General features: G+C 38.9%; 1 protein-coding gene across 11 annotated transcripts in view; it reads left to right on the forward strand.

The window, feature by feature from the left end:
* Positions 1-200: 200 nt before the first annotated feature.
* Positions 201-25,991, forward strand: part of PPP3CB (protein phosphatase 3 catalytic subunit beta) — a 51,426-nt gene continuing 25,635 nt past the window's right edge. For 6 of the 11 annotated variants that reach the window (XR_011740292.1, XR_011740291.1, XM_071811882.1 and 3 more), the window contains exons 1-5: positions 201-689; positions 14,236-14,436; positions 16,622-16,746; positions 19,999-20,110; positions 20,924-21,069. Coding sequence is in view for 9 of the 11 variants with exons in the window: in XM_071811882.1 (XP_071667983.1) it covers positions 620-689; positions 14,236-14,436; positions 16,622-16,746; positions 19,999-20,110; positions 20,924-21,069 (654 nt within the window). In the remaining 2 variants the exon portion in view is untranslated. Of the gene's footprint in view, positions 690-14,235; positions 14,437-16,050; positions 16,180-16,621; positions 16,747-19,998; positions 20,111-20,923; positions 21,070-25,991 lie in introns of those variants that run through there. The other 5 variants (XM_065843373.2, XM_065843377.2, XM_065843372.2 and 2 more) reach the window with 3 other exon arrangements.

Genomic DNA, 25,991 nt, shown 5'->3' on the forward strand with positions numbered 1-25,991 from the left:
GCGGGGACGGCGATCCCGTGGAGCTCTCCATGGTGGCCGCCGGCCCTCACCTGCCGAGGGGCCGCTGGGGGCCGGGCGGCCGGCCGCACCGCCCCTGACCGCCCCCCCGCCGCGCGGCCCCGGTGCCGCCCGCCAGCTTGGGCATGACGCTCGCACGTCCGGGGGCGGGGAAGCGTCGCGGCGGGGCGCTCCCGGCTCCTCGCCCGCCTTGCCCGACCGCGGGGGGAGAGTCCGGAGGCGCCGGGCCGCAGCCTCCGCCCCGCCCCGCGGCGAAGGCGCCGCCCCGGGGAGAGCGGAGTTTCGCCACGCTCCCTGACGGCCGCGCTGGCGGCGCGGCGGAGCCAGGAGTTTCGCCACGCTCCCGTAGTCCCCTCGTGGGGTGGCGGCGCGGTGCATGCCGGGCCCGAGGCGGACTGTCCCTTCGCTGCGCGAGGAGCTGGGAGCCGCGCCTGCCGCCATGTTCCGCTGGGCCGCCGCCGCCCGGGGCCTCTAGCCGCCCCCGCCCCGCCTCGCTGCCGGCCGCTGCGCGTCCCTCGCCCCGCCAGCCCGCCGGCGGAGGAGGCGGACGAAGGCGCTGCCGCGCCCAGCAGCCGCCGCCGGAGCCCGGCAGCGCCCAGCGATGTCCGCCAAGGAGGGGAGCAAGGTGCTGCTGCTGCCGCCCCACGCCACCAGCGAGCGCGCCGTCAAGGGTAAGCGTCCCCTCGGCCGCGGCCCGGCCCGGCGAGGTGCGGGGGACACGGCTGCCCGGCGCGGCGGGTTGTGAGGGCCGCGACCCCTGCGGGGTGGAGACCGCCGGACAGTCCGGGGGCGGCCGGGCTCGGAGGGGCGTGGGGAGAGCGGTGCGGGCGTCCGGCTCCTGCGGGGCTGCCCGCAGATGAAGCCGGCAGTGGCGTGTTCGCGGGAGGGCTGCCCGGCGCCCCACTGGGCCGCGGGAAGAGCCGGGGCTGGCTGGGTTTGCAGGCGCGGAGGCCGAGCGGGGTGCGGGGCTGGCCCTGCGGCGGTGGGCCCGGGGGCAGCCCGGCCCCGGAGCTGCCGGTGGAGCTGAGCGGGGCACCGCTGCCTGAGGCCCGCGGCCCCGGCGGTGTCGGAGCCAGTGTGCGGGTGCTCTGCTGGCCGGGGCCACCGGCTTCCCTGCTGGGGGTCTGGCCCTTTCCGCCGCCTTCCCTGCGGGGGCTTTCCTCTGGCTGCGCAGAGGAGATCCCGGGAATTGCAGGAGCTGAGGGCGCTGAGAAGGAGGCAGTAGGAAGGTGATGCCACCTTTTCTATTGGCTGCTGGTCTCAGATTCCCAGGTCTGATGGAAAAAATTCACCTTGATCTATTTCTTCGTGGCCCTTCTAGGTAGCACAGTCTCATTCGGAGTCTTTAAAAGTAGAACGTTTTACTTCCCGGAAGAAGAAATAAGACATTTTAAAGTAGATACATCTAGGAAAGTTTAGTGATAAAAATGCTGTAAAACGTCGAGATCCTTGCTCCAGAGCACATCAAGTGTGTCATCTTAGCATTTGCAGGCAGAATGACCCTTTGCAGTTAAAGTAACCTAATACATATTCATTAGATCTAAATTGACAATTAAGAAGATGGCATAGCTAACACTTCAAAGAATTTCTAGGTTTTGTTTACTCAAATTACAGATAATTTTATTTTGATCTCAAAGGTTTTGATATTGAATTGTATTTGACTAAAGCAGGGTAGACATTTGTGATAGCAAGCCTGGGCAATTGGAGGTCATGGTTGTACACAAAGCAATCTGCTTTTAAGGTGACATTCCTAGGAACACAGGATCTGACTGATATCAAAGGGGTGGAGATCTATTCATTTAACTTTTTATATAATAGGGGGTCTCAAGAAATGAAAAGGATGTCTATGTCTTCGGCAGGTCTTAATTAATGCCTTGTAATCCCATAGTATATTTTGCAAATCAGCATGTTTTCCAGTAAGCTGGAAAGCTTTACTCACAGTAATTTTTTACTCATTTTGGATTGCTTAACCTGTTGATTGATTTGAACAAACGGGAACTGTAGAACTAGAAAATGTTGAAACTGGTCTATTGGAAACTTGTACTCATTAGTAGTATTTTAGGGTATAGTGTGTAGACTTGGTGAACTTTTGTACCTTTACTGCAATTTATTGTAACAAATTGTTCTTCAAACAGTGCAGGAGACCTAAGGCTAAGTGATTAGATACTTCAGAGTGCGTTGGAAAACCTGCTGATTTCCAATCACTTAATAATTCAGCTTGTTAAATGTGGCCTGTGCACCTGGTTGTTTAAAATCATAGCTAAGACTGACTTCATTCTAACGGGATTGCACCCTGGGGTTACAGTGTTTCTTTGAACGGGGGTGTATAGGATACAGAACTATTGTAAATCAGGTTTTGATAGCTTCATCTGATGTAATTACAACCAGTTAAATGTTAATATATCGGCATTTTTCTATTCTTTCTATTGACCTGTCCCTTCCATACCCATCATGCTGAATCACTGGCTTCTGGAGAAAGCCTGGACAGCTGTGCCAGGCTGTCTGTGTTCTTCATCTGCAGGACAGGGTGGTTTGGCTTCCCCTCCCCCTCCTCATTAGGTGCAGTACAGTTGGAAATATTCTTTTTAGACAGCAACGCCAGGGGCACAAGATTGCAGGTTATGTCAGTGCTAAGTGGAAGTATCTATGCAATATGAATACGTTTGTTGAAACCACGTTAAAATGTGAAAACTGTGTCATATCCCTGTGAACAAACGGATGTCTTGCCTCTTGCATACCAAGAAATGTTCGCCATAATCTTATCTATTCTATGATGAATAGATTACAGATATGGGGATACTCTCTAGCGGTGGGCCACCTGCTTTTGTCAAGAGAGCACTGCATGCCAGAATACTTTAAAGTGTTAATTTTTTATACTGGAAAAGCGTGGACTAGGCATGCTGGTGAAACTGTTAAGACAACAGTTCAAATGGTTTCATGATGTCTTATACTTTTAACTTCTGTAACGCTTATAAAATAATATAGATATAATCTCTTTTTTTCATAAGTATCTACTTATTTATTCATAATCGTTAGTGAATTTATTTACTGGAATAAGGTTTGAGATTCTTTTTAAGGCAATAATTTTTCGTGTTTACTTCCTTTAACACGATCCACTTTTAAGAGGAAAAACAAGTGTAAAAGTGTTCTGAAAATGCTACTTTTTTGTGTGCCATCACTGTCCCCAAGAAGAAACATCCTTGGGGTGCGCAGCCTTTCTGTCTCTCCTTGCTGAGACATTTCATTTATAGGAGGGCAATGAAGCTGGTGAAGGACCTGGAGCACAAGTCTGATGAGGAGCAGCTGAGGGAACTGGGGCTGTTCAGCCTGGAGAAAGGGAGACTGAGGGGAGACCTTATCACTGTCTACAGCTACCTGAAAGGAGGTTGTAGCGAGGAGGGTGTTGGTCTCTTCTCCTGAGTAGCAAGTGATAGGACAAGAGGAAATGGCCCCAAGTTGCACCAGGGAAGGTTCAGGTTGAATATTAGGAAACATGTCCTCAGGGAAAGAGTTGTCAGGTGTTGGAACAGGCTGCCCAGGAAAGTGGGGGAGTCACCATCCCTGGAGGTGTTTAAAAGACCTGTAGATGAGGCTCTTTAGGGACATGGTTTAATGCTAGAGTTAGGTTATGGTTGGACTTGATCTTAAGGATCTCTTCCAACCAAAATGATTCTATGAGTCTGTTATCTCAGGTCCTTGAGAACAGTCACAGAGGAATATGTAGTAATCTGGTGTATCTGTGTGTTGATCCATATTTCAGCTTTCATGTTCTCCATATAGTAAGTCTTTTGGGGAGGAAATATGAATTCAGGATTTAATGCTTGCTGGTATTTGCATTGTTTCATCTCTAGCATTTTTTTTAGCTTTATTTTCTTTCTCTGTTTTACTGGAAGAGGGGAAAAAATGACAGAAACCACTAAATTTCAGGGGCCATCAGAAATTAAATCCTTTACCAGTAATAATGTATGTTGGCAGAAATAGGCAAGAGATGCTCACCCAAGAAAAAATGTTTAAATTATGGTATTATCAGAAGCTAATATTTTCTAATAAAGTAGGATAATAATTAGGCTGTGTCCCCTTTTGTATTTTGACCTGTATGTTTAGTAATTAGTGAGAAGTACATAGATCTAGAAAAATATCTTAAAGATTACCAGGTGTAATGTTCATATTAGACATACGTATAGTAAACATAATCACTTTAAATATGTGGTCTATACAGTCTAGCTGCGTTGGTCTGGCATGCCTTCCCAAGTATGGATTTTATCATCACAGATCATGGGTTGATTTTATTGAAGCATATAAAAAGCTTGAATTTTCTCTTTTTGTGTCTTAGTTAAATTGTTAAGTAATTTGTACGTACAGACTTTCCTATAAATTAATTGTTAGCTTTGGAACTGAAGTGTCTAAGTCAGTTTTGGGCATTTGGTTCCCAAAAGGTGTCTTGTGAAGAGGCTTTTGTTACTGCTTTTTTAAATAGAGTTGAGAAGATGTTCCTGCTGTCTTGACTGACTGTTTTCTAAGGCACCCTCTCCATCTTTGAAGATTGATACTTAGTGTTTTACTGTCTTACAGCATTTTCCTCTATTATGTTCTGTCAGTGTCCTGGGAGGGGGGAACTGGGAATGTTTTTTCTTAAACTGCCGTTGATATTTAACTGCTGTGTTTTGGGTTTGATTTCAGGCAACGCACTTGACCTTTCAGTGCACTTCAGTTTCATACTTTAAATTTGTCAGTGTGCTGTACCTGAAACAACTGTTTCACTACTTCATAGTAAAGTGTTTTCACTTATAGGAAGAAGTGCTTGTAAGCTCGGTGTTTGAGAGTGGTCCTGGGAATGGCAGGGATGAGTCTTAATTTACTTTCCTTTGAGGGCAAAGCACCAGGGCTTGTCTGACCCACCTGGGACTAGTTACACCACAAAGCTGTACTTGGACGTACTCCATAGTACTCCATCCTCCCTGGCACTGACTTTACCTGCTTATGGGTGTTAGGAGGCTTGGGGAAGCAATGCGCAGGACCTTGTCGTGCTGAGGTAGTGGATAGTTTTTGCTAAATTTGGAGATGATGTCCGTTCTTGTAGAAGTGGGAGGCTTTGGTATTCCTTTGTTTTGGATAAAAGTCATGATGCAGTCTGATTGGGAAACAGTTATTTTGGATATTAAATGGTAGCTCATTGAAACAACTCCTTAGAGAATCCCAAAGAGGAGTAGCTCATAGCCTTGAGCAGGGTCCTAAATTAAGACACTAATAGCTACTTTTCAACAATGGTTTCTATGTAGGAGAAAAATAAATCATTGCAGTATTTAACTTTAAAATTCAGAGTCTGACCAAAAAAAAAGGATAAATGCTTATAGACAGCATGAAGGCTTTTAAAAAAATATTACAAGGCACTTAGAATGTCTTTATGCTGCTGGTCAGAAATGATCCTAAAATAATCCATGAAAGTAGCAGAGTAAAAAGAGTATTAAAAGGTCATACTTTGATTAGAAAAAGAAAAGGACTTTTTTCTTTTTTCTTGGAAGAGACAATGAAATGGAACTGAATTCTGACGACTTCGTGTTTGACTGGCATTTTACTTTTTTTGATTTTTTTTTGAGAGAGAATGGTTTGAGTGAATGAATCTTAAAAAGAACAACAACAAAACCCAACAACCCCTTCCCAATAATGGAAGCCTGCCTTAATTTCAGTAGCACAGACTGGCAGTTGAGGCTTGGGAAGGTAAGGCCAGAGCAGAAAAATCTGGCAACGATTTACCTATGTGTTAATTGCATAAGGAACCAGGGACTCTCTCACAGGAGCCAGTTCTTCTTGTTAGTGGTTTCAGAACATATCAACAAAACAGATGTTAAAAAAACATATCCCAGGACCAGAAGATATTTGTCTTGTGGCTTTAAAAGAATTCTTTGGGGTTTGTGGGTGCAAAGTCGCGGATTTATTTTCCATAGCCTGTGGCATAACTCATCTTCCGAGTCTGAGAAATAGAACACAGCAGCATTTTTTCAAAAGCTCTAGATTGAACTGGAGAGCTGTAGATCAGTAAGTTTAATTTAAGCAGACTTGTAGCATTTGTAAGAAAAGTGGACTAAGTATGTCCCTGGGGAAATAGATTATTAAAGAGGAGTTGGTACAGTTTTCATGGATGGAAATGAAGAGACATTGCTAGAATATTTTGGAGGAGCCAGTGAGCTGGTTGATCAAGGCAAAACTATTCGTCAGGTTCCTTCATCAGAACCTGTAAAGTAAGCAGAAGAAGAAACATCCGTATTAGGATCAAAATTAGTTACAGAAGAAAGGATGTCAATAGGTAATAAACTTCTGTGGTTGAGAGAGGTTAACATCTGTCATCTGTGCTCTTTAAATGTATCAATGGCCAATGGCATCCTGGGGTGTATTAGAAGGGGGTGGTTAGTAGGTTGAGAGAGGTTCTCCTTCCCCTCTACTCTGCCCTGGTTAGACCACATCTGGAATATTGTGTCCAGTTCTGGGCCCCTCAGTTCCAGAAGGACAGGGAACTGCTGGAGAGGGTCCAGCGTAGGGCAACAAAGATGATTAAGAGAGCGGAACATCTCCCTTATGAGGAAAGGCTGAGGGAGCTGGGGCTCTTTAGCTTGGAGAAGAGGAGACTGAGGGGTGACCTTATTAATGTTTACAAATATATGAAGGGTGAGTGTCACGAGGATGGAGCCAGGCTCTTCTCGGTGACAGCCCGTGATAGGACAAGGGGTAATGGGTTCAAACTGAAACACAAAAGGTTCCAGTTAAGTTTGAGAAGAAGCTTCTCAGTGAGGGTGACAGAGCACTGGAACAGGCTGCCCAGGGAGGTTGTGGAGTCTCCTTCTCTGGAGACATTCAAACCCGCCTGGACACCTTCCTGTGTAACCTCATCTGGGTGTTCCTGCTCCGACAGGGAGATTGGACTGGATGATCTTTCGAAGTCCCTTCCAATCCCTGACATTCTGTGATTCTGTAATAAATTGTTTAGAAAACAGAGTGAATGGCAAATACTAATGCTTACTCAGGATAGTAAACTTCCAGAGATGTTTCGGAAAGCTCTTGTTAGACTGTGTGCCCGGGCAAAGAAATGGCAGGAAACACTGTTCTGATGAAGGCCAAATAGACTCTGCAAGGGAAAGAACAATTCTTGCTTAAAGGTAGAGGGCGGTGAACTTGGGAAAGAAACATGAGGGTGTGTATGGATAGTATTCTGAAAATGTTAGTGCAGTGGCAGTCAAACAAGCTTATAGGAATGTAGGGGTTATTAGAAGATCAGTTTAGAAAAAAGAGAATGTACCATCATGCCGTCTTGTGTTATATGTGTATCATGAACACTAGCATGTAATTTTGGTCACCCTTCCTGATTTTCTTGTTCAGAGGCACAGAGGCACCTTTCATGCAAGGTGGAGCAACAAAGATGAGAAATCTGTGACTTGGAAAAGGGGCAGCTGAGTTAGATAGTGCTTGTATCATGAGTGATATGTAAAGGAAAAGTTAAATAGGAAACAACTGTAATTCTTCTCTCCTTGTGGAAATGAGAAAAGCAGTACTAAACAAAATTTCCAGAAGTGAACATAAAGGAAAGGTGAAGTACTTTCTCATATAATGTTTAATTAAAATTGTGGAATTCATGGCAATAAGGTGCAGTGGAAGCAAAAACTATAGAAGTGTCTATTCAGGGTCTGGACAAAATAGTGAAAAATAGTTCTGTCAGTGATCATAGACATGATGGTCTGGATGAAACTCTAGAGGAAATCCTTAACCCCCTTGTTTGGAAAACAGGGACTATGGGAAGGGGAAGAACTATGAATCCATCATTGGCAGAAGCACATTAAGCACTAGATAATCTTTTGACATAACACGCTATGGCCATTTTAATGGGAGGAGCATCTCTAAATACTTTTCAAACAAATAGTTATCTTTTGCCTGAGAGAAACTTCCAAAGGTGTCAGTCACGTTAACTGAAAAATTACTCAGGCAGTGTAAAGAATGAATGCACCATGGCATACTAGGTATATCAATAGTTTCATTTGAGATGTAAAATTCCATGAAACTTTCAAGACAGCAACTACATGGTAAGAATAAAATAAATAGTGCCTGCAGGGCTTTTGCAGGGTTTCAAGGTTTACAGGGTCATTTTTCTTTGGTTCTAGGATGTATTTTAATATAGCAGGTGGCATGTATTCAAAGAAAATTGAGTAAAGGGATAGTTTTTGTGGCATGTAGGAAAAATACTGTAATTCGCAAGAAACTGACTTTGCTGAATCTGTGCTTTTTTGTTTGGGATGAATAGGGTAGGTCACATCTTTGACAACTATTGATTCTAGCTTTCTGATTCAAGTAGATGCTGCTGTGTATTTGTGCTTAACTAATATTTCCAAGGTTGCTGGCCCATAGACCATCTGTGATGTCTTTATGCTATTGCTTTTCAAATCTGTTCTGCCAAATGCAGAAGGATAATTGGATCGATTCTGTCCTCATAGCAGTCATGGGTGCTACAGCTCTTTCTTCTGTATGGTTGTTGGCAGAGGCGTGAAAGCTACAGGGACAGACTGAAAGATGTGCTAGGTGTTAGGCTTTATGATTCTTCTGAGTGAAAGTACATAGACAGCAATGCATTTATAAAAGCAAAAGCCCACAAAATCTGACCAAATGACAGACAAACAGCAGGCAACTATGCTATCCTGGTAATAAACCTGGTGACAAAATGAAGGATACTTGCCTATCTTTTCACGGAACACTGCAGTTTTATTGATATATGATATCACTCAGTGCAGACAAAAGTTTTATACTGTTTCATCTCTACCTACCACCAAAGTGACAAGTTCTTTACAAACACATTATCTGTATTTAGTCACCTTAGTAATGTGAGCTCAGACTTTATCTGGCAAATCAAAAGCACTCTTAAGGCAGAAAATGAAATCTGGTACACTGAGCATGCTTTTACAGCCAAAGCTGAATTCATGGAACCATGTCATAGGCTCCTGATGATAGAGGGAAAATGGCTGATTTTCTTTCACTGACAGAGAAAAAAAGAATTATATAAATTTTAAGTTCTGAAGAGCACAAAGTACTTCCCTTGTGGAGGAAGAGTACCTTGTATCATTGATCCCTGATACTTTTTCCTACCATTAATCTAGAGGCTTTGATCTCGTCTTGTTTCATGAACCTGTTCCAACAAGGTGTCTCTGATACAAACCAGATTTAACCAAGGTTATTTAAATGGCCATCTGTATCAGCGCAGTTTAAATTTACAGTATCTACATGTAAGATTTTATTAGCAACTACTGTTATATTCAGTTACTAGGCAATGTGAGATCTGCTTTGGGTCTGGAAGTAACGTGCTTTTGTTAGTTGCACACTGCACCTCTCGGCGGGGATTATTATATTGGGTAAACTGTCACGATAATGTAGGTTTTTCTACTTTTGAATCTCTTTACAATGTACCGTGAATTTATCCATTCAGATTGGTGCTAACTTTTAGATCTCTGTATCAGGCTTTATTGTGAGATATAAATGTCCCCAGGGGTATGCAGAACTAGGTTTAGAAGGTTTGCTTTTGATACCTCTGTTTTAAGTAGCACTGCAGTAAAAAGGGAAGGTAACTTTTTCCATCTTTGTAAATGCATATGCAAATAACAAAAAGGTTTTGATGGTTTTTAACTGTTAACAAACCTCAAAAGCTACCTACTGTTCGTTTGTTTTTGTTTGTTTGTTTTTTTTCCCAGCAGTGGTATTTAAAATTTTGAATTAATATAGTTAAAATTATATCATCCATACATATTTTAAAAGTGAAATTGTGGCAACAGTTTGTTGTAGAAAATCCTGTATGTTGTTGTAAATCATGATGTGTTATCTTTGTTACTCAGATCTATACTTTTACTAGTAGGATATAGTCTGTTATTTTGTACTACAATGTTTATTGCTTCACAGATTCATCTCTAAATGTTTTTCTGTTGCTTAGCTTTGGGAATGGAAGAGGAAATCCTTTAATGACCAACACCATGTTATTTCCTTAGGGTAATTCCTCTTAATTACCATTCCCTTACAGTCCCAAGAGCGCAGGTTATGCACAAAGACTTTGAAACATGGATTACATTTCTGTCTTGGAACACATCATGCTATGTAGTGGCAGAGGCCCCCCCGCCCCGGGGGGATGGGGCTGTCGCCAGCCTGGCTGAGAGGTGAAGCCAGAGACAAAAGAAACTAAAGGAGCACCGTTAGAAGGTAACAATGAGTGAGCAATCGCGGGACACACGCGTGCAGAGCGCAACCTATCACGTTATTGTATAGCACGAGTTACAACCAATCACGTTGTAAGGCCCGTGGACAGGACGGCTTTGCTGTAAAGCTAGCCCGGTCCGACAATAAAGCGGACTCTGTGGACATCACATTGCTGTGTCAGGTTCTGTCTCTCGCATGGAAAAAGCAACAATGCTGCAATTCTTTTTCCTTAGGCTATAACATTTTATTACTGCTTCATCAAAGGTTCAATTAAACCCATTAGTTTGCAGGAATTGTGTACATGCTTCAAAAATTATCATCCTTAACCTATTAAAAAATGTCATTTATAGTATTTTTCAAATGTATGGCCTGTAATATAGTATTAACTATTGTTGAGACAAAAATTAAAATATAACATGGAAAGACTTTTTTTTTTAATATTAAGCATTACTGTTTTATTCAGCTGAGTGGCGCAGCTAAAATCTTCAGCTGTGTTTTATTCTGTCTTCTCTAAATATTAATCTAAGAAAAAAGTCAGTCTTGAGCACTAGAAAAATACATCTATCATGTGAAAAGGGTTTTGTTAAACTTTCAGGAACTAGTTTTAAGACTTAACTTTTTCATGAGGCAAATACAACTTTACAGATGGTTCACTACTTCTGATACTAACACCTGTGATTTTTGGACATTATGGATAACCCCTGGGTATACAGAGTTTTGAATTAATATACTTATAAAGATGGAAATTAAAATAATTTGAGACAGTTCTTTCCAGACACTGGACAGAAACATCCGTTTTCGTAGCCTCCCAGAAGATTTGACTTGCTTGACCAACTCAGAGCAGTAGTTTGTTAAAGTAGACAGCATTAATTTTTGTGCAAATTTGATCTGTAATATATTATGTGAACATAAGAACTTTCTTAAAAGAAGAAAATTTAATTTGCCATGTGCTTAGAACCCCTGAAATATCTCTGAACTGTCACGAGGGAGAGGTCAACACTATATTTCTGAATTGTGCAGCCACTGCTAGTCATAGCAAGGCAGTAAAGCTTTGCACAGGCTGGTCATCTCAACAGATCATTCTCTACCACACCCTCCCTCTACCAAAAAACCTCCAAAAGGAAAAGAGTCGTCTTTCACTTAAGTAGATGATTATCTAGAAATAATACTAGAAATAATGAAGAACAATTCTTACAAAGCTGTGTCTTGGAGGTGATTGAGTTTGGTTCTGGGGAGGTATGATCTCTGATGCTTTTGCAACAATTAAAGCAGGAGAGATCTACTTTGTGCATTGTCTGGTCTCTGATAAAAGGATGAGCTCAACTTTGCATTGCTGAAGGCAGTTTTGGGCCCACAAATGATGTTTTAAAGAAGTGGGGGAAGAAATGGCCTAAAACTAATTTATGTACAGATTAGTATAAACTTCCAAATAATGTAAAAATAGAATTAAGAGAATATGAAGTTTGGAAAGTCAAGTTCAAAAAAACAGTGAATGCTAGAATTGATGCTTGCAAGGTCATGATTAAGTGCTTCTAAAAATTAGTTAAATTTATCTTCTTGTAACAATGGGTTTCTCTTTTCAGAGGCAGATTTATGGTTTTTAAACAATGGAGCATGGAACAGAAGCAGTTGCCTTTTGATTTCTTTAATCTGTTAAGTTTATTAACATTTGGACTACATGAAATTTTAACTCTTCCAAATGAAACTCAAATCATTACTAGAGGTTGGAAGGAAAGGCATACCATGTCTGTCCTGTTAATAACATATGTTATATCCATAAATGAAGTGCCAGATTTGTTCTACATTGTGTAATGTGAAGGCACATTTTTCAGCTTCTTCCTACATAGAAACTTTTGTAAGAGGTAGAGCAGACAATTCTCCAGTTTCTTTTGTAGTAGAATTTAATTTCAGCGAATAGTGTATATGATTTATGCATCAGTTGTTTTATTGCTATATTTTTATTATTGTATAAAACAGAAGGGTAGCAATGTGTTGCTAGTAATCTAGAAGTCAATTTAAGTGAAGCCAGTGAATGCTTTAGTAGTTAAGCACTGATGTTTGGAATGTGAAGTTTAACTTTGGAGAGTAAGAAAATATGATCTGCCTACAAGTCTATTCATACTATTAGTTGTTCTTTGAATAGTTGTTTCTCTCTAATTTGTCTTTTTAAACATATTTGAAATAATATTTAAATTGAGAGAAATTGGATGGGTTTGCTCCTTTTTTATTTCATTCTTTCAACTGTGGTATGCTTTTGGGGAGGGGTTAGAATAGTTTTATTTCCTACAATCCTGCATGAGTGCAATGAAACTCTGCTGCACTGCTTAGTGTCAGTTTTGATGTGTCCTCTTCTCCAGCATCCTACATCCATGTCTCATTTGTGCAGTAACTTTGAATTCATGGAAGCTGCGGGCCATCAAACGTGCTGTCTGGGTGGCTGCTGACCCTGGTTTGGTCCCCAACCTCAGACCTCCCATCTGTTCCACTTCTTTGAGATATGGATCACATATGGCTGCTTTTGACCTGTGAGCTGGGATCCAAGGAATTTTGATGCTTCCAGTAATGTCTAAAGTTGTGTCTAGTATACAGACAACCTCTACTCTCAGTTTAAACTATCTATTTAGAGGCAGCACAACAGGAAAACAAGGAAGGCAAGCTCAAAAGAAGGAATTTCGACCTACAATGGCAGTGTTGTAGCTCCCAAAATTATAGTTTTTTTTCTGATAGTATGAACTTGTTCTAATGCTTAGTTAGTGATTTGACAGAACTTCAAACTGGCAGAGTCCATCCCGCCCCGTTCTGCCCTTGAGGGCCAGAGGGCGCACCAGGGCTGCGCTCCCTTCGCCTCCTCCCTTACTGCTGTCATACACCGGCCTTACATGAAAACCCTAGCTTTTCATGGGTTTAGGCTCAAGAACCCCAGTCTACTTAGTTATTTCTACAGCAGAAATCATTCTAATGTTTTGATTTCCATCATTGTTCCTTGAATTGTTTTTTTAATCTTTCTTTTTTATAAGGTGGCCAACCCAGAGTTGCATGCCAGATTTATCAGTGGTATAATTGCATCTTCTTTTGTTTTCTATTTGCTTATAGTTCTTAACATTCAGTTTTCTGGATTTCTTTGACTGTCAGCATTGAGTATTTTCCTAGAACTGTAGGAAAGACCTTGCTTCTGAATAGTAATTTTGTAATCTGTGATTTTTATATGTCAAGTTAAGATTTATTTCCTTCATTACTTTGCATTTAGTAATATTTAACATGTTATATTTTGATGAGCCACTCAGTAACGTGGATAACATCTGTAGCTCTTCATAGCTTGACCTATTCTTCATTGTTTGGAATATTTCTTGTCACCTGAAGGCTGCATCACTCCATGAGTCACCTTCTTTTCAGTGTAATTTATGAATTTATTAAATAGCACATACTCTAGTGGGGTTCCTCTGGTGGCCTTTTCCTTTCCAGGTACTAATACCTCTTTTTATTTCTAGTCCTTCAAACAGTATTGTATTTTTTTCTTCCCAGCTTAGGATTTGTTTTGGTGGGGAGTTTTGTTTGATTGTTTTTTGTTGGTTTGGGGTTTTTTTAGGCTTTGAAGGCGGGCTTATTTTAAAATGCCTTTTGCAATTCTGAGTGGATATTAAATGGATCTTCTGCATCCAGGATACTTGTCGAGGCCTTCAGAAAATGGCAGTATATTGGAGAGAGATTATATCCCTTTGCAAAGGCAGTTTTGACTCTTCCAAATGTTGTACATATTATTGTACCTTCTAACTCTGTTTTATAGTTTCTCCAAACTTGTACATTGTAGATGCTATTTTAAAAAAATGTATATAGATAGCCCTATTCCATCCAGCCTTTAACGATGTCGTGAAGTTGGTTGACTGAAGGACAAATTTGCTACTTGGGATTACAGCTGTTACACAATAGATCCAATCCTAGATGGAGTATATTTTTAAAATAGCATTGTAGTGACTACTGTTTCTTCTTTCTAAATTTTAGCTGTCCCTTTTCCACCAACACATCGCTTAACGTCTGAAGAAGTGTTTGACACAGATGGAAGACCAAGGGTAGACATTTTGAAGAACCACTTGATAAAAGAAGGTCGAGTGGATGAAGAAATTGCACTTAGAATCATCAATGAGGGTGCTGCAATATTACGGAGGGAAAAAACTATGATAGAAGTTGAAGCTCCAATTACAGGTAATATTTCTAGATAATTTCACTTATATTTAAACTTGAAAAAAGCCAGATTTTTTTTCAGTAGTAGAGTTTATCTTAAAAATTGCTAAAATAAAATTTCTCTATAATCTCATTGTATTATCCCTCACAACTGCATTTGCTTAACAGTACTCAAATGACGTCCAAAAATGGGCTGCACATTATTTTTCAAAATGAAGACATTAAACCCATTGACAAAAACAGTATGATTGTTATTGAAGTGACAAAATAGAAAGTAATTAAATCCCGATGATTTATGGATTTCTAATTCCTGCAATGTTTCAAGTGGGAATTAAGATATCTACCTGGAATAGAAAAATGAACTCAGAATTATCCTGATATCTAAATATGTGAAGAGAAGCTAATTGCTGAGGTTTGAAGCAAATGCTGTAAAGTGGAATTTCAAGTGAAAAATATACCTTTATAGTTCCTCTGTAATTGAGACTGATTTGCATGTAAACCCATGTTCTTGTGAGGATAGTAGTACGGGAAAGTGTTGGAATATTGTTTCATCATCTTTAACACACTAGGACTAGACCCACTGTGATACAAAACTGACTCTTAAGGTTTTTTGGAGTATTTTCATAGTTTCACTGGTTGTATTTCTGTGTGACCTGGTGAAAGGTAGAATTGGCATCCTTCAGTACTTTTATTTATAAGCAATCTAGACTGTAGAAAATACTATATATTGCATAACTGTTATTTATGATAATAAAAGTAGATTTGATTTTTGTGTTCAAAACAAATTTTCTTTCATTTGACTGTGTTTTCTTCTAAATATATATTTTTATATATGTGTATATATATAAAATACAAAATTAGTGTCTGAAGAGCATATTTTAGTGCATCAGCTTACTTATTAATATTTGGTAAATGAAAACATTGAAACAGTACATCATTACTATTGACTTTTTTTGAAAATGAATGACGGAAATGGTGGAAACAATAAGTGACTGTCTGAACTCAGAGTCTTTTGAAGCTCCAGATAAAGCTCAAAACTACAGTGTTGTCCATTTGTTTAGAATTTTTACATTTTCATTTATTCAGGTAGTTAGCCAGGGACACTGGTGTATTGGCAGCTGAAAAAGAAGGAAAGTTCTTGTGGTGGTTGACTAGAAATCTTAAGAAAAGTGATATAAAAGAGGACACATTCTATTTAGTCTAATATTTTGTAGGTCATGATGACAAATGGTCTGCTCCAAGGAAGTAGCAACCTTTGAAGTGTGGTGTGCCATATCCAGTATTTATTTTCAACATTAGAACAATTTTTTTCCCTAAAAAAAAAAAAAATCTACTGATAAACTCTGAGAAGCTGGAAGATGCTGTTCGTCAGTCAGTCAGTCAGGGACATTTTGCGCCGATGGAAGGCATAGGCTCTCAAATTCCTGTTAATTGTTATCAGCAGTGCCTCCTGTAGAAGCAAGAAGGCAGCTCCTGACTTCCCTTGAGCTGGGAGCTCCTGTGGGAATGAGGAGTTAGGAGCAGTTGTCTCTTCCATATGTTTTTTAAATATTTTTTTTAATTGTGAGATGACCTGGCTTTGGTGCATGCTCTTCAAAGTCTTCCCATCTGCTATCTTTGGCACTTCTGCCTTAGGTTGCTGACCGCTGGTCTTGTCCTGTCTCAGATTCTAAAAACACGAGAAAAATCCACTTGCAATAGTGAACATGGTTATTTGAAGGAGAAAAGTAGCTGAGCAAAGAGAAGATATGATGATATTAAAAGGTATGTTAGTCTGACTCAGAAACAAAAGCATACTCCCTGCTTTTTCAATCCCACATGGACACAGAAATTGTAGCGAAGCAGCAGGCATTTTCACATGTGCATACCAAGAAGAATTTGCAAAGATGCCCAAGGGCTTGGGGAGGACAGTAAAGAGCTGCTGACAGCTTTCAGGACCTCAATGCTCAGTGTACTCACTGTGTTTGATAAATATTCCACAATCCGTTAGACTCAAATAGGGTTATCATCAGTGTTGTCACAGGTAGTGAGGACAGCATCTTAATGAAAAGCAAAGGGAAAGCTTCAAAAACTTCTGTTATTCCTGCTTTATTCTTGCCTTTCCTCTTAAATAGAAGTACTTTGTGGCTGTTTACTTAACTATAACTTAGTAACTTTTCTGTTGGATTTTTTTTTAAATTAATTGGAACAAAATTTTTGCTTGCAGTGTGTGGTGATATTCATGGCCAGTTCTTTGATCTAATGAAGCTGTTTGAAGTGGGAGGATCACCTGCTAACACAAGATACCTCTTCCTCGGTGACTATGTAGACAGAGGTTATTTTAGTATAGAGGTAACTGAATATATTAATCTGTTTTGTCCTAAGTTTTTCTGTAAGCACTCTTTCACAGAGGTTTTCAAATGAAATTTTAGGTCTGCTTTAACATGTGAGTGTGTTCTTCCTTGCTGGCTGGACTTTCTCCAATGACAAAGGCCTGTTTACAGGAGGATATTGACCAGCCGTTTGGACTGTCCTGTTGAAATCACCAGATTTACTATTTTTTCCTTCTCTTTCTTTAGTTAGTTTTTAAAAAGTTGAATTCTGTAGCATTTTTTGTACATAATCCTGCTTCTCTGGTAATATGCAGAAAGGTGTGATTGTATGTTTTTGGAGAACAGGTGAGTCATGACTACAAGGTCTTTTAATTTATTATAGTTGTTTATCTGTACGAAGTAGATTTGTTTTACTTATGTAATCAAGCTTTTTAAAATAAGCACTAATATTTTTCTTTACTAAAATTCTGAGGGCGATTACAGATATTTCCTAAGGATGACCAGTGTTTCTCCCATTAATTTTTCAGGTATTTTGAACTCAAATAGTTTTTTTTAAATTTTCAACATGTTTATTAAGTATGCTACATTCCAGATATATTCACTTATTCATATAATTGAATTCCAGAGCTATGATTTTTAAGTTAACTACTCTTCTGGAGCCAGTTTGGGAAGTGCCTTGGTTTGAGATCTCTTCATAGGTACCAAATCTAATGGAGTGGCATACCACTTGAAATACCATTTTGCAAGCCATGGTATATGGTACTTCTTTTCTGTATTAAAGTTATGCTGTTCTAGTAATGTGTGGGTATGTACTGTGAAGGGCTTACAAGATGCCTTTTGGTGTCTTTAGAGCTGGTAGACAAACAGGAGAGGCAGCAAGAGTGCCAGCCTGAAAGTCATTTATATGGAAAACTTTGAACAGACATTCCTTATTAAATTCAACTACTTTGCCTGTTCTTGATGATTACAAATAATGTAGTTGTCCTTGAAAAGGACATTTACATAGCAACACTATATGCTAATGTATCAAGACATGGTATGAAAGCTTTTTAACCATCACACTTACAAAAAGCTTTTGAACAATAGATGTTCTTGAATATATCAATAAGAACAGGCTCTGGTTTTTTGTCATATGTTTTTAATTCTTTACATAATATTTGTTGTGCTAAATATACTTGTGGAATATGTAAAGGCATGCAGAATATACTGTTGAAAACCACTCCAAGGGCTTTTAAAAGGCTTGTCTGTCTTCACTGAGATAATCTGCTCTCTTTGAGTGGCTGTTGGAATATTGGTGAAGTACATGGCAGATTATCTGAATGAAGGTGAATTGCTGCAGGTGCACAAAGGTTGTGCTCTGTGGTCTTGTTAATGAAGAAAAAATAGTACATGTAAATCAGCCATTTGTTCTCCATTTTAATTTTTTTTTTTTTTTTTTCCCTGTTTAAGTTTTTGCCTTGATTAACATTTAGGAAGTTTAAGTTGACCTCTAGGAGTTTTCATATATGGTTACTGTAAAATCTTCCTTAGTGATTGGAAATGTAATACACATTTGGTAAAATATTTTGCTTTTCACAGAAAAGTGAAGGTGGGATTTCGTAAAAATGTACAAACAGTGAAAATTCATTTTTCACTAATAAATTCTTAATCAGTCTGTCCTGAAACATCTTTAATTGCATTGATGTCTAAGTAGTAACCCATTTCCAATTAAAAAATGTCAGAACTTTTAATAGGAAAGATAATTATATGCTACCATGATTGTGTATCAGAAAACCTGCTGAGATCAAGATGGCGACTTCCATCTAAGTGTATACACGTTCTTCGTTTCTGTACTGGGAGTAACAGGACACACAGAACTCTGACCTTAGTCTGTCTCTATTTGATAATAAAAAATAAATGTGCCAGTACAGGAGAGGGAAAAAGAAAAAATTCTTTTTGTGCTTAATAGGTAACATGCTTGTGAACGTGTAAACTCAGTAATTGAATCAAATGTAGGATCCATTCACTGAAAGAAAGGTGCTATTTTGCCACATTTCTATTAAATGTTTTTAAGATTGCCAGCTTTCCTAAATTTTTCATACAAACTGACTTAACCAGTTTACAATTCTAGAATTTGCCAAATGAATTCACATATTAATTTGATGATAAACAGTTGTTTTGTAAGAAACTTCATGCTCCCTGCTGGGAAACAGTTTTAAAGAGTCTGGGGACTTTGTAATATATCAGGGTATTTTAGAGTTACAGTAACTTTAGAAATCAAGTGGTATTATTAGAAAAATTACTATTTTGCATATTTTTGTGAAGAAGCTAAAATAAAAATTCAAAAATTAGTTTAGCTAAACTTCACAATAAAAGTATTTGAGGTATTTCTTCACGTTTGCTGTGGTTTTTTTAAAGCATTCCTTTGTTTTCTTCCTTCACGTACGTACTATTCTGTACAAAATAACTGCAGAGTGATAGCTTCAGGCTGCTCGTGTTGATTGGGAACAATAGTGATAACAACTTGGAGGTGACTCCAATGTAGTTCAAAACTTCTGGGGTTTTGAAATTTCTGTGCTCAGTTAAAAATACAAGAATCGGATTTGAAATGTAAGAAATACATTTTGGCCACTCAAGACTGCTGGGTGGTTACACACTCTAAACATTAATAACTGTGCATGTTCTGTAGCTCTGTCCTCAACTCTGTTCACTGCTGATATTGCAACAATAATGATATATGGAAACTTACTATAATTCTTTGAATTTGCTGCTTGAACACTGAAAACCAACCAGCTTTCCCAGGTTTTTTTTGGGAAAAAAATGTTTACTCTCTCCATTCTTAGTTTAAAATGGTCTGCAAATGATATAGCTGAATTTAATGTAAATAGTTTTGTGGGCTTTTCTTCAATCTCTATTAAGAAATGTCTGCCTTCTTATGCCAGTGTTTAGAATCATACTATAAAATCAGGTTTTAGGCACAGACGTGTGTTATTTGTGCAGATGAAAATGTTCTGCAGTATAATTCTGCTGAGTTTATTTTACTATTGAATGTCCAATACATAGAATATTTTTTCAGCATTCTGTGTGGCTACTCTTAAGGAAAATTAATGAGCAATTTGCACAACTCATGTCGAGAACTGGACTCGGGGAAGTAGTGCTGTATTTTAAAATTGCATATTAGGCTGTACTTGCTTTTGGCTCTGTTAATGTTCTTACTCAGTGTTTCTCAGCAATAATTTTTAAAGTTCTTATAAACCTGTGTATTTTACTGGATATCTTTGTTTTTCAACAGTGTGTGCTGTACTTATGGGTTCTGAAAATTCTCTACCCAAGCACATTATTTCTTTTGAGAGGCAACCATGAATGCAGACACCTAACAGAGTATTTTACCTTTAAGCAAGAATGTAAGTACTGTCTAAGAATGTAAAATTAGCTTACTTCCAACCTGCCCCTCTACAGTCTGTCGTTTTACTAGAAGTGCTTGTGTGTTAGTTCAGTTCAGGTCTTGCAAACATTTGGAGGCCCCTTTGGCTTCTGTAGAATTGCTTGTAGTTAATTGAGTGCAAGTTATGTGGAAGACTGCTGTCTGTAAATATACATTATGGAGTAAATGTTGATGTATCAATCCTGGTTTTAAAATTGTGGAGAGAGGAAGGCTGTTTTGCTGAGCAGCACTGTGACGCTAGGAAGGAAGCCCTATTGCCAAGTAATTTTTCCATTTGAAGAACTGATTTCAGCTATATTAGACAACATTTTTGGTGATGTAACACTTGTGTTAAGTATCAATCCAGTGACAAATGGATCATCTGCCCTGGTAAAGCCCTCTTTGATGTAGGCAAAAGTGACATGATCTATCAGCAGTTATTAGTTTTTCACTGTAAATGAGAAATCACAAACTTGTCAGCAGTATTTTACATTGAAGTTTGCTGATAATTGTGTAACACAAAATAATTCTGTGATTATAAACAAAAAAAAGTTTCTCCACACTTGAGATAGCAGAAGAAAAAATGAGGAGTTTGTACTGCCAGAGGAGAATATGTCTTACAAGTGTGCTTGATATTGTCGTGTTTGGAAATGCTCGTTTACACCCCAAAATGCTCATCGGTTTGGGGGTTTTAAAGCATTCATTTTGAGATTTGCTCTTATAATTATGAACCACTGAATTACTTCTTCCATCTAATATGGATTTCTTAATGTTCTATATTTCTTTCCTGCAGGTAAAATAAAGTACTCGGAAAGAGTCTACGATGCTTGTATGGAAGCTTTTGATTGTCTCCCTCTTGCTGCTCTTTTAAATCAACAGTTTCTTTGTGTTCATGGTGGACTTTCACCAGAAATTAATACACTAGATGACATTAGGAGAGTGAGTATTTTGTGTATTTGAAAATAAGTGGAAATACGAATATTTATATGATCCTATACAATGTCATGTTTGTGAAATTATCAGTATATTGTTTTCTGTTCTTGTCTCTTTTGGAAGTGTAAACCAGGAACTGAAATGTAGGCTAAGCAGTATGATAATTAAAAAAATCTTGGATCACGTAGTGCATTTTCTATTAGTAGGTCTCATTGGGACAGCTGGGACTGTTACAAAACCCACACATAAAACTCCCTCAAAAACTCCACGTCATTTTCTGAGGCGGGTATTACATGTAAAGAGCTTCATATCCAGTTGCGATAGTACTTTGTGTTTCTTTCTATTTAAGAGCTAGCATTCTCATGGCTTTCAGGACAGAACTCATACAAGCTAATTGTAGTCTTGAAATTATTTGGTATATCAAACATCGTATTTCAGTTATTCTTATGTTTCTTTGACAACTTTTTTTTTTTTACTCTCTTGATCACGTGGATTTTCGTTTTGAAAGAGTGTGAAATTGCACTATTTAATAGAAATTCAGATTGCTATTTAAAATGGCAAATGTGGTCGGCATTTAAGTAACAGCTGTGGAGTGCTTATCACTGTGGTAAATGTGCTGAGTATAACGGTAAGAAGAATGAAAACAAGTTAGAGAAATTATACAATGGAAACACTAAGTAGTGGTGTATAATTTAAAGGCAAGAAAACTGTGATGACATGAGGTCTCTGTTTCTAACAACCTGGTTTCAACTTGCATGGACTGCTGATGTCAGGCGGAGATTGTATCAGATGGGAGTTTTCAAACTCAGTTGCTTTCCTTTTTGCTTTCTCCATTTTTTACTTATTTTAGTTAACTTAGCAAGCATCTTGAATGCTGCACTGGGAAATCGGAACCGTTCATGTTATGATCAGTAACAGCTAAAGTGTACGCAGTCCTAAAATTACGTTTGGCCCTTTGAAGGCAACCACGAGGCTGATGTGGACCCCAATGAAAATGAGGTTGACACCCCGGTGTAGTTCATTTCAGCTTAAAATATAAATAGGTGGTTCTAAGAAAGCTTTGGGATTATAGATAAGGATGGAAGAAAAAGTTGTCCACGTATGGAAGAAGGTATGTGGGTGCTATTTCAAAAAAGATCTAAGTATCAGAGAGAAGGATAACATATGTTCGTAGTTTTATTTTAGAGTATCTAAATATTGATGGCTCGATTGGTCTTTTAGCTTCATTTATTCTATTTCTCATTTTCTTAGCATTTTCTCCTTATGCTCCATTTTTCTTTTTTACCTCTCGCTTTCCTCACACTTATAGGCTGCTGTCCAGTTGAATCTCATTTCTGAATTCGGCAGATTTCTTTTTGTACTGATCTGGACCATTTCAGAGGCTGGAATGTCAGCTTGTTTCACTTACAGATATTACACTGCCAAGCAGAATGATCTGAGAGGAGAAGAAAATGGTAGAAACAGAGAGGAAGCATATTTACAAGCTCAGTGGTGTAAGTGGGAAAATATACTGAGGCACATTGAGGAAATGTGAATGTATGCAGAAATCGGCATGCATTGTGCAGAGAAAGAGAAGGCAGAAAAAGTGAGTAAACAGTGCCATTCTGATAAGGCCTTAACACTTCTCACATTAGAGATGAAAAGAAACATGGTCAGAGCTTTTTGGAAAGTAGTGTAAAGGAAACATAGTTTGCAAAAACACTTTGGAAAGTAACTGTCGTAATAGGATTGTGATTAATTTTTCTTTTGCTCTCAGTCTTGCAGCTAGTCAGGTTTCAAAGTGTCAAGTAAATTTAGTTAGAAGGTAATTCTGGTATCTTGGCCTGTACTTACGTATGTGCTTCTGTGATGCTTGAGGCTACATTAGGATGAAATACAAGCTTATATGTTTATATATATGCATATATATATATATAAGAAAATCTGCATTGTATATTTCTTCTGATGAAAACCACATTTATAAATGTAAGGCAGTGCTATTAGAACTGTTCTTTGGGCCTTTTTTGTTTTTTAAGGAATCATCTGGTAACTTGGAAAAGACACTATTCATGGGTTGGCAGCAGCTTCAATAGCTGCATTAGAGCTTGGCATGCGCTGATATTGTAAGTGTACTTGAATTAAATGGGTGATGGGAAATGCTCTTTTTACATCTAGGAAAATATATACTTGTGGTACAGGTGTAGTGTGTGAAATGACTTCTGTAAACAGTTGAGACAATTGTATAACATTACAAGCCTGTTTTATTAGTAGGAGTTCTCTTCAAGGAGAGGTCTTCTCTGCAAACACATGCAGGCATAATCATCTGGCATAGAAAGGGAAATCACAGCTCTACAAACAGTGTAGGAATCACCTAAGAAAAAAAGAAAAAGTCTGCGCAGATGTAGTTTCTTCTGAATGAAGAGTTTTGTCAGTTTCACTGACATTCAGGAAGATGATAAAACTACACAAATTAAATTACTATCTGTGCTGGCGCAAACTTCCTTCCAGTAGCGGATAGCTATTGTAGTAGCTATGACAGTAAAGCCTAACCAAAAAGATTGCTGCAAGTGCTTCTCAGTTCTGGGAAAGAGGAAATTTGTGAAACTTGCAGTAATCTGGTTTTTATTTTCCCGTCTTCATTTACACAAATGTTCTGAATATGTTGGTAAAGAGCGTCTCTTTCAGACTCATGTCCATCAACTTAGAGGTGCTGTTTAGTTGGTTTAATTTGCAGTTCCAAGACTTCTGCTGAAACAGAATTCTAGGAATTGTGATTTTAAGCCTAGTGATTTCTAAGGAGGGATTGTGTCCAGATAGGGTTATGGGGGCTCTTAATTTGAAGAAGAGAGAGAATTTTCTTCCTCCTTTACAACATTTGTTTAGTTCTTGGTGGTGCTAAGGCTTGATCAGCAAAGTGCCTCGAAATGTATGGGGGTGCTACTGGGAATCTGTCTTTACAATACTTTGCTTCCTTTCCACGGTCTGCTGAAATTTCCTCTTCTTTAGTGATGTATAAGATGACTGCCAGTCTTTACTGGCTTCACGTTGTTTTCAGGGCTTTACTGTGTAATAGTTCTCAGGAAAATTAGGACAGGTTAATTAAAACTGGTGTCTGTATCTTCAAGTATGTGAAACTTCTGTGAAGGTCTTTGCCTCAAAAGTGAAGTAGTGTTAATTTGCTGTACCTTAATCTACCTCCAAGGTTTTGCTACTCCTGAATTTGAACATCCCTGTGGAGGTATGATGCACTTCATTTTAGTAGCCCTGACTGCATAATACCTAGAAATTAATTTAGATTTATGGTATGTATCAAAAATTACACTACCTGTTTCTGTTTTAACTCCAGGTGTAGTAATTCTTATTCTTGAATAAAACTGTCTGTCTCAGTTACTTTAATCGTATTTAGAGATATGTTAAGCTGATTTGTATTGAGATTCTTTTTTGTTGTAGTCACGACTTATTCAGAAATAGTTAATCAGTAACAAGTGTTGTGAATTGACTTATGTCCTTTGTTAACTTTTTTGCTGTCCCAATGTAGAGAAGCCCTTAAGTTGATTATTCTGATTTGATATATGCAATCTGGGTTGAATTGAATAGCTTGCAGTGACATTTCATGAAGTTTTGAGATGTCTTGAGAACGATGCCAGTTGGTAGACTATCTAGTGAAAGAGACACTCATTTGGTGTGTGTATCTAAGTATACTTATTTTTTACAAACCAACCTTCTTGCTTCAAGAAAGGGCTACCTTATTGTTCCAGTGCTATGAGAAGGGAATTTCGAAGACAGATGCACTGCTTGCGGCAACCGAAACTTTTTATTTATGACATCTCTATCCATTTGGCCAAAGTCATATAGAAAATCCTTGAAGAATAATTCAAGAGAATTTCTTAGAAATGCTTTCTAGACTTTCAGCCTTCTGTATTGCAGGAAACATCAATCAGCAAACACTTGAATCTTCCATGTGTGAATGCTTCTGTTAGCTTCTGGACCCAAATTTATTGCTGGAGGTTTAGAAACTTGATGGTTTAATCTACAGAAATACAGGTACTTGCAGAAGTTGATGGACTGGCTTCTTCAAACTGGAAGAAATATACCGTACTGGGGTCATCATCCAGTATGGGAAATGTTGAATCACTGGATTTTTAATACTGAATAAATTCCAACAACAACTTCAGTTAATACCTGCCTTGCCATTATCTGGCAGGAATTTGTAAAGATCTGGACCTCTCCACTTATGTTACAGGTGGCAGCCTCGGGAGCTCTGATTTTCCAGGGCATGAGAGAGCTTGGCACTACTGCTGGTTCCATATTTGAATGGATTCCTATGGACCGTTAGACTCAAATTCACCAGGTGCTCACCAAACCTCCCTTCGAACCTGTCATGAAGAGTTAAGTGTTGTCTAGTACCATCAAAGTCATCATCTTTGGTATGGGAGGTAAAGTGAGATAAATGCAGTGTCCATCAAAGAACTGTTCCTACATTTCTTGGATAAAATCATCTCGTGAACAAACTCCAGCTGCATAAAGATCAAATAAACTTTACGTTGGATCTGGGATATCTAATTTCATTTCTGGGACATCAGAGATTTATTGACTGTCACTTACTTAAGCAGAGTATTTTCCTTTTACGTTAACAAATGCGCTGTCCTCCTTACCTCTGCCCTTTTCCCTGTGGTTACTAGGAAAGTTGCAGGCTGCTGAAGCAGGTGTTTCCAAGTGGAAATCTGTAAAGAAGTAGCTAGAGAAAAGAAATCAAAGACATCTCCCAAAAGGCATATGGCCCATTACACCAGGGCTGTAGCTGAGAAATAAAGCCTATATGAAAGAAGTCTCAGATGGCTGAGCTAGTCACTTCTTCATTACATTGTTAAATGGTCTTTAATGGAGACGGGTGTTTCAGGGTTGGTTTTGGTTGGGGTTTAAAGGGTTTTTTGATATATTTAGTCTCT

Source organism: Patagioenas fasciata, chromosome 8 (assembly GCF_037038585.1).
Source record: "Patagioenas fasciata isolate bPatFas1 chromosome 8, bPatFas1.hap1, whole genome shotgun sequence".
NCBI classification, from domain to species: Eukaryota; Metazoa; Chordata; class Aves; order Columbiformes; family Columbidae; genus Patagioenas; species Patagioenas fasciata.